Source organism: Epinephelus moara, chromosome 19 (assembly GCF_006386435.1).
Source record: "Epinephelus moara isolate mb chromosome 19, YSFRI_EMoa_1.0, whole genome shotgun sequence".
Classification (NCBI taxonomy): Eukaryota; Metazoa; Chordata; class Actinopteri; order Perciformes; family Serranidae; genus Epinephelus; species Epinephelus moara.
Genome location: NC_065524.1, coordinates 32039882 through 32057993, shown reverse-complemented (window position 1 = coordinate 32057993; position 18112 = coordinate 32039882). Strand labels below are relative to the sequence as shown.

The following is an 18112-nucleotide window of genomic DNA, read 5'->3' as shown; positions in this document are numbered from 1 at the left end:
CGGGTCAGGTACCTGCCAACACATTCTCTATTCGACCTCGTCACATATTGACATTTGGTCATGGACTTTCCATGTCCACATACAACGTGCAAGGTACCCTGGGTGCGTTGGTTGTTGACGTTCTGGGACGCCGTGTCAATTTCTGCCTGTTACATGCATTGTCTTCTTTCAAAATACACTTCTGTTTTCACAGGAAATTTACCGTTTACATACAGTCTCTTTCAAAATAAACGATTTACGTCAGTACAACAACATAAATGGACTTTTTTTTTCCTCCAACAACAAAAGCACTCGGTTAGCTTTAGGCAACACAAACACATGGTTTGAACAGGGTTTGCCATTATAATCTTACGGGGCGAGAACGCTTCCCTTTCGGATGAAAGTCTGTGTTTGTTGGATCCATTCACTGCCCCTCCCGCCTGCCTTAGCTTCTGTTCTTGTCCGGCTACGTTTCCCCCTCAGCATGATACACGGCTCAGCGCCATTAAACTAGAACGGCAACCAGCCGACGTTAAAGGACGCCTTTTTTTCATCTGTGTCTGACGCCGCAAGTCATTGCCCAAGTGCTGGATTTTGACAACTTCGGAGTGAGACCTGGTTGTACCTACGGGTAACACGCAAAAAGTTATGGGTAAGAAAAATAAATAAATGAATTAACGGATACAAATTAACGACGTGGGCGGGCAGCAAGTGAGAACAAAAATTTTTGTGTTTTTTTTCAGAATAAAACAAATGCGCAGTATATGTGTAATATTTTGACATCTAAATCTGTATTATCAAGCAGAAATTCCTTTTATTTCCAAAGTCAATGACACAAGTCAAACCTTTGACCCCGTCATCACATTCGTCACAGACGTGGAGGACACCAGAGATTAAACTATGCAGCCGGAGCATGAGGTGGCAGCCTGCATCGAGTTCAAGATACCCAAGGAGAATCCTTTTGAGGCTTTATGGTGATGGATGGAGCATGCTAAAATGTTTCCTAACCTGGCAGTGATTGAATGTTGTCGCCATCCCCGCATCGAACGCAGCCAGTGAAAGAGACTTCTCTGCTGGATTTATAATTTAAGAACGGATAACCGTAGCCGAACTGTAGCCTGTGTGAGTTTAATCATGGGTGCAGATTGGGGGACTTTTATTAACAGGTGTGGGTGGCATTGAACATAATGACAGGTAACAGGTTGCTTCTAGTACTGAGCTTTGCAGGTATGGGCAGGTGCAGGTTTAAAAAAATCCAAAACTACCCCCTTAAGTATTTCCATTTTATTAAACTCAATATCTATATATCACAACATTTAAGAGGGAAATACTGTACTTTCTACATATTACATTAAGTAAACTGTGAGAGTTAGACGGGAAGGTCGATACCACTAAGAGACATACGGCACTAAATTAAGGAGGCAATTAGCTTAGCTTATCATAAAGACAGGAAGCAGGGGGAAACAGTTAGCCTGGCTTTCAATTCTAATTCACATGAAATCATATGTCCCTTCAATATGAGCACTCAAAACAGTGTAACAATTATAAATGTGTTTGGGGGGTGTGACTGCAGGGGAAAGGGGTCACAGTCAGGGTCTTTGTTTAGGATCCTTGTGGCCTGAGGGTAGAAGCTCCTTCTGAGCCTCTCAGTGTTTGCCTGGTATAACCGGTGCATTCTTCCTGAGCTCAGCAGGAAGAAAATGCTGTCATCTGGGTGGTCGGGATTTTTAATGATTCTCCTGGCCTTATTTTTGCAGCGCCTGGTGTAAACAGCCTTTCAGCAGGGTAAAGCAGCACCTACAGTGTGCTACATATATATTTTGAGGCTTGGGAGGAAGCCTCAGGCGTCGTTATAATGACACTGTGGGCAGCTTTTGTGCATACTGTGTTATATCTTGACACAGGGGGTCAATGGTTAGGTTAAAGTTACACAACTACCAGGTTAGGGTCAGGAAAAGGTCATGGTTGATGTCAGTCAGCTGTTCATGACGTGAGTCGACTGACATGACAATGTTGATTTAAGTTTCACACATGACACAGCCAGTCTCCTGGGTTAAAGTCCTGTGCTTGTTGGACCCATCTGCTTAAAATCCTCCCACCCGCCCCAAATGGACCTTCTCACAATTTATACCACATCCATTGCTCTAAATGTCTAATAATGAAGCAGATGGGTTTACAGCAGAGTTGGTTGAAAGCCTGGTGCACCTCATACTGATGCTAAAGTCCATATTGACGCCAAGGGCAACTGCTCAAGCAGCATTTTTTTGGCGCCCTGATAAAAGACCAGACTGCTTTCTTTAAAAGTTAAAACATCCACCGACCAACACCTCTAAAGCTCACAAATGAACTGTTCCTCTCACACTGTGGATCTTAAATCAGAGGTTTAAAAAGGGTTACCATTACTGGGTAGACGTGGTTACAGAGATCAGATCAATGATGAGTTTAGAGCTGGATTGCGCCAACAAAGCAGGACAGATATTTATCAAATACTACTAGCAGGTTATAAAAAAGCAACTACCAGGAAATGGTTGAGTAAAGAATCTCCAACAACCTCTGAACGGACAGAAATGGTTAAAAGGAAATTTATGTTATGGAACAAGTGACCTTTACCCTGAGACATGCCACTAGAAAAATGGAAATCTTATTTGACTTCGAAGTGGTCTTTTGTTTCAGAGTCAAGGACCATAAGGACCTTTGTGATCTTAAAGGATGATCACAGACTTAAAGGGCAAATTATCTGTGGTACCACAGTGTAACCTTGCCTCTTCTTATTTTCTGTTTTGCTGGATGTCGGGCATTTCATCTTCACCTATGATGTCCCGCCTGTTGTTGTTGGTTTTGTCTGCTTTTTTCTTTTCGTAAAAACTACAAAGAATTAACAATAAAAGAAAAGGATTACCACAGCGATGCGGCCAAGCATTCATAGCCTTTCATGGTTCACCACTTTGTAACTCTTCAATGTAGCTCTTCCCCATTACTGAGATATATCTGTATGATTTTCTCACGTGACGTAAATATGCACAGGCCGTGAAACCAAATGTCCCTCTAGGAATATCTATTATTGTGAAACAGAGTTTCCCAAGCGTTCCCAAGCTACTCCCCCCAACCATGTTTAAAGACGAAAGGAAGAAAAGCTGATCGGCGTGATCAACGACTTCCCAACTTTCTATGACATAATTTTAAAAAGCAACCAAGAAGAAAATAACACATGAACTACAACAAAGAGAATGCAATGTGTGTGAACCAGGCACACTGAGTACACTGTGCTGATGATACTACAGATGCATCCTGAGTGAAGCTGTGTATATGTGTGTGTAAAGTAAGTGCAAATGTGTGTCTTAATATGTGTGGGTGTCCATACGGGATAGTACGTGCTTTTGAGTTACACTCTCCATCACAGAGCTGACAGGGTAACGTCTGAGGTGTATGCGGCGGAGCAGGGGAAGCTGGTGTGTCGCGGATCCGACAGCGGTGCGCTCTGTGTGGGCAGCAGGACAGACGAGCTCAGCCTGTCTCCATCCATCAGCGCTGGAATCTGCTCAACAAACTGGCACCTCCGCTGATGTACGAGAGGGCTGCCGGATGACTAACGAGCAGACACACACACTGATGCTGACACACACTCGCATGGAGCAACAGATACACTGTGTAACCCTGTATATAGTCATACACTGGGAGGAAAGCCTGTGCAACAGTCATTGTGCGTGTGTTGTGTTATAACTGAACTGAACACACACACACACACGCTCAAACACTTGCATTCTTTCTTTCTCTCTCATACACACACTCATCGATGCAAGAATGCACCGTAAAAGAAACACAATCCTTTTTGCTTTCTCTCTCAAACCCTTCGACACACACGGACCTACAACCTACACACTTCCTGTGTGACCTGCTCAGATGTCACAGCATATTTGTCACCGCGGTCCTTTCCGATCTCGCACCTTCTCACCACGGAGCTCTGACTGACGTAGGCGAGCGGCTCTCTGATGAAACCACCAAGCTCATCTGATCGTTCATCAAATCTCTGCACTCTGAGTCAGGCTGATTGGGTCATTTCGTCTTACACAATTGAAAGTGTGCTTAGTGCAGGAATGTCGAGGAGAATATGTCGTGGGTGTAATGATACAGGGCCTCGTGGGGATCTTTGTGTTCTAAGCATTCCCAGTGAGAGCAAACGAAGGTTGAAACTGCAGATGAATACAGTGATTTGTTTTGTTTTTGTGTGTTGGGAGTGATGCACTGATTCATGCATTAATCATCAGTTCGAATGATAAACGAGACACCCTCCTCCCAAAATGTTCTCTTAGCTCCATGCTGATGTGTTGAGCTTCAAACATAACTGGGAGAAATCTGGGGATCGGAGAATGATTTGGGTGCTACTGAGATACCAGGAGGTACCATTAACTATTCAACTTTTAACCATGTTGTTGGAAAATTGTCCTTTGAAAGTTTTTATGTTTGGCAGCTGAATCTAAAATACTGAATATTGGATTGTCCTTGAATGCAACCTTCTCTCAAAACAGTCCCTGCTTTCAGCCTCACCACATAACACTACTAAAGGTCCGCTCAGATTGATTACCTGTCACATAAAAATGTAAGTTTCTGAAAGTTGATTTAAAGTGGCTGCCTGAAAAGTATAAAATCAGCATGAAAGCTTATTTTATGCTTTGCAAAATTGTTGGCTTAGCGCACAGTACAGAACACATGATTTGTAAAGCAACCATTAAGGGTGCTTTCAGACCTAGAGTTCACTTTCTTTGGTCTGAATCCGGGAATAATTTTGTTGCTCAGTTGTTTAGTTGCCTAGAGTTGCTTCATGTTCTCACAACAGATGAAATGCCTTGTGCGACAAAAGTGCTCTTGATTGGTCAGAATTTCCATGTGGGAAAAATCCAGGAAGTAAACAAACATTGAAGAAGGGTACACTTGCAAGATAAATGTGACACTTTCTAATGTCACAATGGAGGGACAACTACGCAGGTTGATTTTAGCGCTGCTCATCGTGGACTATATTGCTGTCATTGTTCATTTTAGTCAATCCATACAGTTTGAAAACGAGGCGCGGCTCCAACGAGAAAACAATGTTTTGATGCATTGGATGTGCTGAATATGCATATTAAGGCAGTACAGGAGGAGGTGCACATTAATAATCCTCCAGGACTGGAACATGTTCATGTTTAACCCAAACAATGTGTCATGTGACTGCAGTTGGTTCAGATCGAGGTCGGAACACGTTCTCACCACAAACAAACCGCACCAGAGTGTGTTTGTAACCAGAGCGAGACCACCTCTTCAAGAAGGTCTCTTGGTCTATACCGTCAAGAAGGTATAGACCAATAACTGAATATAAAGATGGACAATGCATCTCCACTTCCTCCCACTGTATAAAGATGAAGCCAAATATCCTGGATACGGCTGCTGCCATCTTTTGCAGAGGACATCATTTGTTACCAGAGTCTGTATAGTAGCTATTTATGTAATACCAAGTTTCTGCCACCCAACCAATCCTGAGCAGTGCCACTGATTGTGAGCACTCGATTGGCAGGCACAGCTGTCAATCACGATGTCAAACTTCCTTTTTATAGCATCAAATACCGAATGAGAACCAAGCTCTTCATGAAAATGAACACTTGAACATACAGCAGTGTGATAAGACCTACCTAAAATGACTTGACATGTTAAATTCAAAGTACATGTCCCAACCTAACATGGATGGGGCGGGCTTAATCAGGTGCCAGTCGAGGTATTGCGGCTTCAATTTTGGGGAGCTGTCATGTTTTCCATCTTTATTATCTAGTCTATGGTATAGACATGATTGATACTTAGCAGTGGCAGCTACATGTAACAGTCTTTGTAGCCTGCATGTTGAATTTGTACAGCCTTCAATCTGGGATGAGTCTAGTTCCAGCTGTATTTGTACATTTTCATATGTTTCGAGTGCAAAATCTTAAGAAGACTTGCTTGAGACTTGAAGGTTATGACTTGCACATGTGTGACTTACTCCCACTTCTGCCACGCTGTATTGTAGAAGCAGAAATGTAAAAAAGGATGCCAGTAGAAAATAAGAATTTCGCCAACAGCTGCTTCGGGGTCTGACTCCGAAATATGTGCTTTGATTTTCATTCTGAGGAAGAGAAAAATGTTTAATATGCAAACACCCTGGTGTTGACGTGATCTTGCATTTCTCACACATCTGTCGTTGCCTGTTTGCATATCTTGCATACGGAACAAAATACTTCTGTCTGGATATGACGACTACAAGTGCCTTTTTCCTCGTTTCAGAACAGTGTAGACAAGCAGATGTTGCCTTTCATCCAGAGCACATGGAATAAACAGACTTTCAGATTCTGCCTCTGTGTGTTGCTGCACAGAGAAATTTTAATCCAACCGTTCTCATCTTCCTCTCCCCTTCCACTGCAGCCGTCTGTTCTGCCCTGGATGACATTGTGCCAACTTGTGACCTGAACATCCACGCTGTGTCTGTGCTGTGTTACACTCCAGTGAAGACATAAAATAAAACACGCATTACCTTTAATAGGGTACCCGCTTTGTACCTTTTCATGCAAACACCGGAACACATCATGACAGTATTTATACACATATACACACACACACACATCCCTCTTTCTATTCATCCTATCTAATAGGTCCTTAGCATTTTCCAGCATTTTCCATTGGGTGCTGGCCAACATCCTCCTCCCTACCTGGAAGTAACTCCGAACCTAAACACAGAGACTCTTTTATGTGCTCAGGTGTCTCAAATGTCACCATGTTCTCAGGAAACAAAGTACAGTCTCTTCAGGACGCCTTTGATGTTCCTCAGGTCTGAGTGCGGGGGTCAGTGCACCTGCAGTTTGAATAATCTCTCAGTCTAACAGCCTTTTCTAGTGTTTCATGTTTGTATAAAGCACAAGTACTGTGCTGGGTGCAAAAAATGCATAACAAATACAAGTTCTCAGGAGCTGAAAACTTGTTTTAACTCTTTTTAACTGGACTACTGTGCATTTCCATTTATCTAACATGATGTGAAAGGGCTTTAAAAACCCAATCAATGTAGTCAAAGCAGAAACATTGCTGACCAATTAACCTATGGCTGGTTTGAATGGGTAGAGCAGCAGTACCAAGAGGAAAATAAACAAATAATCAAAAAAAATCAAGGCCATAAGATGACCACTGATTCACAAAACAAACCATGTGGATACTGAACAGTCAAAGCAGAGTGAGGTCTGTCAGTTCCAAGAACTGTAACAACATGTGGTTTGATCTTCCTGGCCGTAAGACGTCCAACAAACCAAACACATCAATGAAAACCTGTTGTGGAACAAAAAAAATGAATTTTCTGTAACTGTCACAAAGCCAGATAAAGAATCAACTCTGTCAATGCTGCCTTTAAAAGACTCAACATCCTCCACACTCACACATCTCTTCTTCTGTATTTAACATGTGTAGAAGTAGAGATCAAAAGGTCGTAGTTTAACAAGTGGCCAGACTACTGTTTTGAGGTATTAAGCTTTTGACCATCAGCAGCTAGCTTGACGTTAACCCTGATGACTGCACAAAGCACTCCACTAGTCCTGTCCTTACAGTGAAGGTTAACACCCTCAAACTCTGACCTGAACCACAGATGTTTAAAGAGAACTGGGTACAGTGTTGGAGGCATTCTTACGAATGTTGCTCAGTGCACATGAAGCCAAAAAAGCTAAATTGCCATGGTATGAAATGACCCAAATCTCCCACATTATGTCGGTGAAGATTCTCAGTCATCCAGGTCATGGTAATCGTAAGTGCTATATCTTAGGTAACTGGTCTTCAAGAAACTCAAGCAATTCCAGTTGCCTATGATAGAGCACTTATGACTTCCACATTATGGTGCCCATAGGTGCCCGTAGGGTGGCTGGGCTCAGCCTTAGAGATAGGGTTAGAGGCACAGACATCCAGAGGCAGCTCGGAGTAGGGCCGCTGCTCCTTCACACTGAAAGGGGTCAGTTGAGGTGGTTCAGGCACCAAGGATGCCTCCTGGGTGCCTCCTGTTAGAGGTGTTCCAACCATGTCCCACTGGTAGGAGGCCCCGGGGCAGACCCAGAACATGCTTACATACGGGATTCCATATCTTGATTGTCTAGGCTGGGAACACCTTGGGGTCCCCCAAGACTAGCTGGAAAGGATCGCTGGGGAGAGGGACATCTGGGGTGCTTTGCTTGGCCTGCTGCCCCTGCAACCCAGCCCTGGATAAGCGGATGAAAATGGACAGATGGTTGGATGGATGGTGCCCATAGAGCAAGCACACACCAGCAGAGCAGCAACTTCTGGTTTAGCCCTCTGCTAACTTGAATAGGGATAAAAATGATTAAATCATGTGGCTCTTCTAGACTTTAAAAAATTTATCGGACCAATAGGATCAAATCCCAACAGTAAAACACGTCATTTCGCGGGGGTTTTGACACTCCTTGGCATTATGTCCTTGGCAATAGGGCCCAGTAACATTATGTGAAAGACCCGCAAGCTGTAATTCAAAAATTGGCTTCAAAGATTGGCACTGTTCCTGAGGGCTTGACCTAAACCAGATCATTCCTGAGCAGTGGCTAACGATAACAAGCTAGCTAAGAAGACATCACTTAAATAAGCAAACTTCAGAGTTACTAGAAGGCACATTTTGTTGGAAACAAGTCACCTTCCACTCCGTGTTTCAAGCTAACACGTCCTGGACCAGTCTGTCCACTGAACCCAAAAACACCCTGATATCCAGTGTGGACAACTTAAAAACTTTCTTGCCAGATACAGTGACTTTTAAGAACCATTTAGGGACTCTTTCTGGCGACAAATGTAGCAGCTTTTTGGGCAGACCTTAAATCCTCTCCCTTGAAGAGAGTCGCCAGTATTTCTCAGTGAATGTACTCTCATGTGATTTTGTCTCTCCAGACTGACTGTGGACAGTGAGTGGAGGACAGCAGCATGCTCCGTCGACCAATCATCAGCCAGGCTGACACATGAACAAGCTGAGAATGTGTGTACCTAACAACCACATTCTGATCCCCGCTGTTTGTCCAGGGAACCACTCCTTCAGTTTTGTTCCAAAGGATTCAACTTGACTATTTAGGTAGATTTGCTTTCTCAAAATACACAGTTTGCAAGAGTTTGTTTATTCCAGTGTCTGAATTGTGCCTCTATTCAATTCCACAGTTTGTGTTTATGGTGAAGAAAAGACTTCAGCATTTGCAGGACACAAACTGCAACCTCCAGTACTGAAGTCAGACACTTTGTACATTCAATCATTCATCCCAACCCTCTGCCCTGAGAGCTTTGTGGTGCTGCCAGGCTACTTCCACCACTGCAGCCAAGAGCGAACAGTTATTATTTATTTGCACAACCACAAGAGGCCACTTGTCAGGGAAACATGGTTGTTTAATAAGGACAGTCTCTCCTGTAATACCCAATCCTCGTCAGTGTGAATGCTACGTGGCTGTCAGTGTCTTTAAGGGGCCAACTGAAGCTGACAGTAATGCATCACAGACGCTGAACAAATCTGTGCGGTTAAAGGATAAAACTGGACTGAGGCTGATCATTAGAACAAAGTGTGTATCTGCCTCGTTGCAAATCGTCAGGCTGGGTTGATGTGCTACCTGTCGATGGACCAGAACGACCCTGGGATCAATGAGACACACCGAAACCCTGTGACTGAATCAATCTCAATCAGTCTCACACACACATTTCTGTTACTCATTCCGAGACACAAAAGCAGACATGTGGATACATAAACTCATGCTGAAAGCAAAATGTGTGTTGAATACAAACTCACTTTCACCAAACAGAAACATCACACACATCAAGGCTGGGACAAGTGTCATCTATCATCTTCATATTTGCACAAAACACACACAAAAGTTGAGCTTGAGATTAAAAATCAGGTGAATCATTACTCTCATCCACACAAACACAGACAGGAATCATCTTCTGAGTATCGCACATAATGCGGACCGTGGCTGGAACCCATTTCAGCAAATGTGATTAGGCCAACACACGCCATCTCATTAAGAGATTGAATCTTAATGCCAGCAGAGTTTCAGTGTGGGAGCACTATTTGGCAAGAGGCGAGCCCAGATGCTTATCAGTGTCTCGATTCATACTGCAGCCCATCAGCAGCACATCAGATTCCTATACAGGGTGAGGCACGTACATCGATTTCAAATATGCACGCACAGTAACACATATGCACTTTAAATGTTTTGACACATTTGTACAGCATGGATCCACACACACACCCACACACACACACACACACACACACACAGCAGCATCTGTTTTATGACCGCTTACTAATTAAATGATCAAAGGAAACTTTTGTTTTATAAATCATGTTCTTTCTTTTGTTTGTGATTGTTGATCTCCTACCACGTGTGAATGTTTTTGTAGCATGTGTGTGTGTGTATGTGTGTGTGGCCATATCTACATTTGTACACTGTATTTGTTAATACATTTACATACATCTACATTTGTCAGTGCGTCTACTGCACTAACAGGTGTCTTATAGATTTGTTTTTGTGTCTTTGTGCATGTTTGAGATTTACCTCAGCCTTCTGCGTGCATGTACTGTGTACCTATATGTGCAAGTGTGTAAGCAACTGTACAGGCATGTGTGTATATGTGTGTTAACCACTTCCTGCCACCTTGCATTAGCACACACTGAAGTGAGTGAAGGGGAGTGACCACTAAAGAAATCCATTCACTTACATGTCACATGACACATTGAAATAACTGTATATTAAAATGACGTTAGCTGTAGCACGTACAGCTAATACAGCTGCCAACCATAACGTTACATTATAGAGCCTGGGTCTTTAAAAAGGGGGTCCGTCATGCCTCAGAGTTACTGCAGCGGAGCCGCAATATTACCTCTTACCCCTGCTAGCATCCCTACTTTGGTTAACTATCAAATACGGGATTGATTTTAAGCATCTTGTATTCGTTTTTAAAGCCATAAATGGGCTGGCACCCCAGTACAATGCTGAACTTCTCTGCCCCACTCCAACTCTCGACCTTAGATCTTCAGAAAATTGTCTTTTAACTGTCTGTTCTATCTGTTACCCATGAGTCCTTGTGCAATTATGTGAGCTAGCTAACGCTAAATCACTGTGCGGTGGCTTTTTTTTCGACATATTGTTTAATTAGTACTGGTATGTCAAGTGTGCAGACATTCTTATGAGCCATAGTGAATCATTTTGCAACTTTTCAACCCGGTCTCACTCTGAAGTCATCGAAATCCGGTGCTTGGGGAGTGAATTGCGGCGTCAGACACTGACGATAACAGCCCTGCTTTAACGTTAGCATGATACGCTGCCACTCACCGTTCTACTTTATTGGCGCTTGGAGACGTCAGGGGGAAACGCAGCAGGAGGAGAACTAAAGTTAAGGTGGTAAAAGTCCAAGTAGGGTGGGAGAGGTGGTGGGTGGATCCAACAAACACTAACTTTCACCCAGTAGAGCGGTGTTCGCGTCCCCTAAGATTATAAAGCCAAACCCTGTTCTTTTTTCCTAAACCTAACCACGTGCGTTAGTTGTTGGAGAAAAAAAACACGTCAATTCGCGTTGTTGTACTGATGTAGTACATTTATTTTGAAAGAGACTGTATGTAAACGCTCAATTTCCTGTGAAAACTGTAGTATTTTTTGAAAGAAGACAATGCATGTAACAGGCAAAAGTTGACACGGCGTCCCAGAACGTCAGCATCCAACGCACGCAGAGTACCTTTCACATCGTATCTGGACATGGAAGGTCCATGACCAAACTTGTGAGAATGTCTTGCACTTTTTCGAGCCAAACACTCTGATACTGTCCACCTCAGAAACCACCAGCCAGAATGCAGAGGGTGAGGCTAACGTCACGTCACGGCTGAAATGAAACTCAGGTTTATACAACATCTCTCTTTAAGCAAAGGGGTCCTTGGCCTGAAAAACCTTGAAGACCCCTGTTACAGAGTTTATTCACTGTGGAGACATTAGAGTGGGATGCAGCTTCTCTGCTTTCATCTGGATGGATCAAAAAATATCCACATTAAAAGTTCTGGCATAAGATATGTGACTCACTTTATCCCAATTAAATCTAAACTTCAAAGTTCTACTTCAGCTTGACATGGAAATAATAAATTAATTCAGCTAAATCGATGGAGATCAGACTTTAGTAACATATATGAGCTGCCAAAAGGTCTCAAAGGTTCCAACAACAAACAGCAACAAATTAAAGACTTCAGACAAACTCTACAAATGACCAAAAATCTAAACGCTCACACCAGAAATGACCGTGGCAATTAAAGGATCAACAGAAACTCAACTGCTAAATGAACGCATCAAAAACCAAATATGAACCACTCATTTACACATTAACACTGAACTAATGTTTCCCTTTGACGCTAAATGTTTCTTAGCACTGTTGTTCCCACTGAGGATCAACACTCCAGATCTTTGCAGCAGTCAAATGATTGCAGTTCATCATTTCGTTACGGTTCAAACAGTTATCAAAACCATCCATAAAAAGCTGTTGCTCCCAGCACATGACCTCACACGAGCAGATCTGACACTTGTGTCCAGTGCAAAATGGCACAAGAGCGAAGATAATGAATGACTGATGAAAGAGAGCGTAACAAGCCGAGCAGACCTATAGGTTTTTCGACTTTTTAGATTCGATGGAGACGCCAGAGCGGCTCTGCTTCCGCTGGATGTGGACAAAAGAAATTGTTTGCTTGCACATAAGCTATTCATTTTATTGGCTGAATGTATAGGAGAGAGTGGTTCTGTTGCAGGCAGTTTGTTTTGGAGTCTTTCTGCTGTAAATGATCAAAAACCACTCGATAAACTTTGCTCTCAAAACAAAGTGCTCCCATTGTTTTGAATTGAAGTCAATTATCCTTCTACGAGCTAAAAATAAACATGATCACAAATGCAGAGTACTTAGACACCATTACAGCAGCCCACTTATAGTTCTTTAGCCAAATGGTGTTTGTGGTCTTTTTATGCAGATTGTTTTTGGCGTAACGACATATGAGATGTCATGGCCTTAACACATAAGCAACTCACGCAAAAATGTGAAGTGTCAGAGCAATTGAAAAATCACTTGAAAGTATGCAAATGTAAGTGAAATATACTCCTCTGTAATCACTTGTGTAATCTGCACTTATATAAACGTACCTCCATTATCTGTAAATCACCGGGTCGCAGATCTCAGGCTCACCCCTTTCAATGCACAGGAGCAGCGGCTCTACCCCGAGCTCCCTCCGGATGTCTGAGCTCCTTACCCTATCTCTAAGGGCCGTTTCATAGTCGACGCACGCAACGCAAGAAAGCGAAGCCACTTCCTTTCATAGTCAACACATTGAATGCAAGCGACGCAGGTGACACTAGAAATGCAATACATTGCTCGTGCAATAGGGGATAGCAGAGTCACCGGTACATTCTGGCTAGCTCGTACTGCTGTAGCTAGCTAGTACTGTTATCTTATTAGAGTGCAGGGCGCTAGAACTGTCATATAAATGGGGGTGTGCCCGTACGAGTTCGCAAAGTTTTTCCTTCTCGTCCGCCATATTTCATACCTGCTTCTTCTGTGAATAACATAAAGTGGTTAATTTCAAGTACGTCGCTTGCATTATCACCCCCGCTGGCAACACATGGTATTACACACGTCGCTGCGTTGCGTATCAAAAAAAATGGACAACACATTTTGAGACGCAAGCACGCATCATGGCAGCCAATGCATCTCGATGCGTCCCAATGCGTTCGCGTGTGCATGCCTTTGCGTCGACTATGAAATGGCCCTAAGGCTGAGCCCAGCCACCCCACGGAGGAAACTCATTTGGGCCGCTGGTGTCCACAATCTCATTCTTTTGGTCACTACCCAGAGCTCATGACCATAGGTGACAGTTCGGACGGAAATGGACCAGTAAATTGAAAGCTTCGCCTTCTGGCTCTGCTCCCTCTTCACCACGACAGTCTAGCGCTCTATTCCATTCTAGTCCATTCTACCCTCACACGTGAACAAGACCCCGAGATACTTGAACTCCCTCACTTCGAGTTGGTTTTTGTGTAATTAAGTGATGTCTGCAGTCACGTCTTGCTGCCTCTTGGAGCCATCAACGTATATAAAAAGCCGATATGGTTAAAATGAGTGATTGTTCTGATATGGTGAAGTCCAGCCTAAACAAGAAACCCAGGTTAGTTAGCTAATAGAATAATTCAAAAGACAAAAAAGTAATAATGACAATAAATAAACCTCTCCAGGATCCTCATCTGGGATATCGAAATGATTACCATGAAAATAGGAAACAACCCAACTAGTATAAAGTCAAGATAATTCAACAACATAAATGCTAAGCTAAGACAGCTTATTAAGTACTCTGTGAATGCACAGGGTGCCACAGGACGCTGTTTGCATCATGGTATAAATTATGTACATGAAACTGCAGTGTACAGTAGAAACACGCATATCAATGATTTCTTTCAGAATCCTTCACATTTCTTTTTCTGCAACAAACCAAATAAAAACTGACTCATGCTTTCTGTCAATTTGCCCTCAAAGTGAGATGATCTTCCTAATCTCACTGAGGTTTCTTTATCTCACTTAAACAGTTTATTTAAGGCTGTGGTTGTGAGCAGATGTAACGACTTAACCCCTGCGACCTCAGCTGTCCCGCCTGAGCAAATAAAACGTCAACATCCGGCTCCGCGGCCCCTCCTCTGACAGCTTCACTTCCTCCTTCTCAGAGCAGCTCCTCTTCCAGCGGGGCTGTTGGGAGGGGAAGGGATGTGGTGTTTCATCACTCCAACCATGCTGTGGTTGGTGGACGTGCTGGTGTTTCATCACTCCAACCATGCTGTGGTTGGTGGACGTGCTCGTGTATGTGTGTGACAGAGATACAGACGGATATGTGCATACGTAGATGATGTATATATATATATAATGCAATTTGCAGACAGTGTGTATTCTGTTGGAACAACCAGCTGTGTCAATGCAGAGCCTGGTTTTCGATGAAACACCAACTCTCTGCTCATATAAATTAATGTACTCATTAAAACAAAAGACACTAAACACTCCAAATCTGATAGCTTTTTTTCAACTGCCTCCACCGCTGAGCAGACACAGAAAAGAGCGCCACTTACGAAAACCCAAACTTAATCAAGTGACAGCGACGCCTACAGGTGATCTCTTGGACGTGTAGACAGCAAAAAGTGCAGGACAGAAATCTTGCCGATCACCAGCATGAACCAACAACCAAGCCACTATCTCTTCAGATGTGACCACAACCAAGATAACAACTGTTGTGGATTAATCCAGTTTACAGTAAGCGTGTGTGTCATGTTCACAAGCACCCTCGGGACACAAACAGTATCAGGCACAAGAACAACAAATCCTATTCATTCAGACAAACACAACGCAGCAAAGCTCAGACCAAATGTTAGCAATAATCTGCAAATTGGTTAATTGAAACTGCATGAAGAAAAGAGGAAACTGGATATTGGAGTATTTTGTTTTTTCCAAACGAGAATTAAAATCAGAAATTTTGGCCATGTGAAGCGATTTCACACCAGAGGAACCGGGCCATGGTCAGCTGAAGGCTGTTTTAGATTTAAGAACTGAAACATGTCAGTTTTCACAAGTGTCCCTTCAGGACTTTTCCCAGACCTGCGCTCTCTGTCCAAATCTGTGATGAAAGACTCAAAATCACTGCACGGGAGCAGCAGTTAATACTACATTCACCCTTTTCAGTTGACAGCGTGCTGACCTTCTCTGAGAGCTCCAAAGCTGCTGGAGCTTCCAGTGTTACGTAAAGATTAGGGTGAGATTGGGCCTAATATACTGTAGTGCTCTGACCACTGACTGGGTGCAGTTTTTCAATTATTTTAGCAACGTCCCATGAGTGTACTTTGTAAATGTCAAAGTACCCTCACACAGCAGCACACACACCTGTAGTCCAAGTCATTAAACTGTTTCAGGGTGTGTTTCTGCACACTGACTGAAGCAACAGGTGACCACATAACATACAGTGATGCAGCACCACATCCACCAACATTTGAATGAAATCAGGTCAATAAATGTCACAGCCGGGACATTTTTAACCAACAACGTGCATGTTTGTGTTCATGTGTGTGCACAGGGGTGGATGGAGATGGATGTGCATGGAGGAGAGAATGGAAAACAGTGTAAATGGGTGAATGTTTGCACAGAAATATAATTTTTTTTTTTTTTGGAAATTACATCTGCATGCAACTTGAAACAGTTCAAAACCACGATGTGTGTGTGCACCATGACCCCAGCTGGTCAATATAATCAGGTGAACAACATGCAAACAACTAAAATCTGATATACTGTCACAAAGCAGTAGCAAGTTTTCACTTTATTGCTGCTTTAAGAAAATATTCATTGTTTTAGTGCTTGATTTTATTTAAATTCAGCCTTCAAATGTGGGGAAACTGTTATTCAATTAAAAATAAAGACCAGGGATATATTTAAGTGGCTTGTTCTGTGTAGATTACTAATATATAAATGACTAAAAAGTACTCACACAAAAGCGTGGTAGACGAAAGCCCATTCCCTCGGTCTCTCCAACACGTTGTAGAGGTAATTCTGGAGCCGCCGATACCGCGCGTTCCTGCGGCCGCTCTGCGCGCTGTAGGTCAGCGGCTTCCCCAGCAGGCTGAGCCGGGCACCCTGCTTCCTCTCCGACCCCACCGCACCTGCCGTGGCGGGAGACAGGAGACCGTCCCCGACCCGCACCGCGTTATTCATCGTCCTCCGCCCAGACTCCACATCTTTCAGCGCGTAGTCCTGCACCCGGCGTCCTGTCGAGGTCTTAAGCCAGAGCCCGGTGCCGCTGCTCTCGTCGCCGGTGTGACTTCGTGGCATGGCATCACCAGCGCAGTGCGCTGGGAGACCGGCAGACATTCACATGTAGCCAAGTGCTCCTGCGCTGGGTGTTTCACTACTTTGACTTTCACTGTTACACTCAGTAAAACAAAGCAGAGGGTGAAGAGTTAAATGACTAATCTGCTCTCATGTTGTCATCCTGTGGCCGCGTGTGAGCACATTCACAGTCCGGTTTGGACACTTTGGCCATCTGCGCAAAGCTGGAGAAGAGTGGGGTTATGAAGGAGTGGATCCATCGAGACATTTGGCGGGGGGAGGGCTCTCCCACCCTCCCACACTCTCTTTCTTCCCCAACTCACTCTCACTCGCCGTCTTGCTTCCTTCTGTCAAAGTGTGTGGAGCCTGCCGGTGCTGCCCCGAACCAGAGGTCTCTTTTACGCACCAGAGACAGGCGCAGCACGGCCAGCACCACCAGAACCACTGGGTTAGCAGGTGATCTGGACAGCGAGAGCTGCGGATGTATCTGTGGTTTTCAATTTGAATTATACATGTTAATTAAAGAAACGTCAAAAGACAGGGAGCACCGATGACGCATGTTTTACGCAAGCGCGGAAATTGCCCGGGAATCGCCCAAAACAACCCGCGTGATCATTTTAATTCGTTTATCATAAAATATCAAGTCCACTTCATCTGCAATTCAAACAATGCTGCTTTGAAACACTTCTACACAGAAATAAAGTCATTTCTTTTGCATGGAGGGAGCTGACATGAAGTTACTGGTATAATTAAAGATATTATGAGACGGTTTTTACGCGGTAAAACTGCATCACATAATTGGCTTCAGACAGAACACCACCTCGACATTAGTTCATATTGAGAGAACCAAACTTTACAATGAATCTGTTGCGGCTTCAGCAGCAAAAGAGACGGTGAGGGTTGGTTTGGTGCCAAAGAGCCAGAACCGCGCACGCTTTCTGATTAGACTGTGAGCAGCTGCGTCACTGTCCCCTGATGACCGACCATGTGACCCGAGAAGAGCAATGACTACTTTTTCTTTACTTTTGTTTCTTGTCTGTGTCTTTCCAACCTGTTACTATTAAATAACAAAAATATTCTGCTGTCCAAGTTACATATAAACGCACCCATGTCCATTCACGCACAGGGGTTTTGGCACAATTTAAATTTAAAAGTGTGGTGGAAGGTTATGCCTTGAGACAAACCCACTGCCATTCTCTATGTCCGTGCTCAACTTTTTACACATAAGTTATTTCGGATTTGAACT

The 18112-nt window shown here is 43.6% G+C and overlaps 1 protein-coding gene across 3 annotated transcripts in view; it reads right to left on the bottom strand.

The window, feature by feature from the left end:
• The window catches only part of kcnq5a (potassium voltage-gated channel, KQT-like subfamily, member 5a), a 148813-nt gene extending 131717 nt beyond the window's left edge, over positions 1-17096 (bottom strand). For all 3 annotated transcript variants that reach the window (XM_050070795.1, XM_050070796.1, XM_050070797.1), the window contains exon 1: positions 16529-17096. In XM_050070795.1, coding sequence (XP_049926752.1) covers positions 16529-16908 — 380 coding nt within the window. In that variant the 5' untranslated portion in view covers positions 16909-17096. The remainder of the gene's footprint in view (positions 1-16528) is intronic.
• Between the last annotated feature and the right edge of the window lie 1016 nt (positions 17097-18112).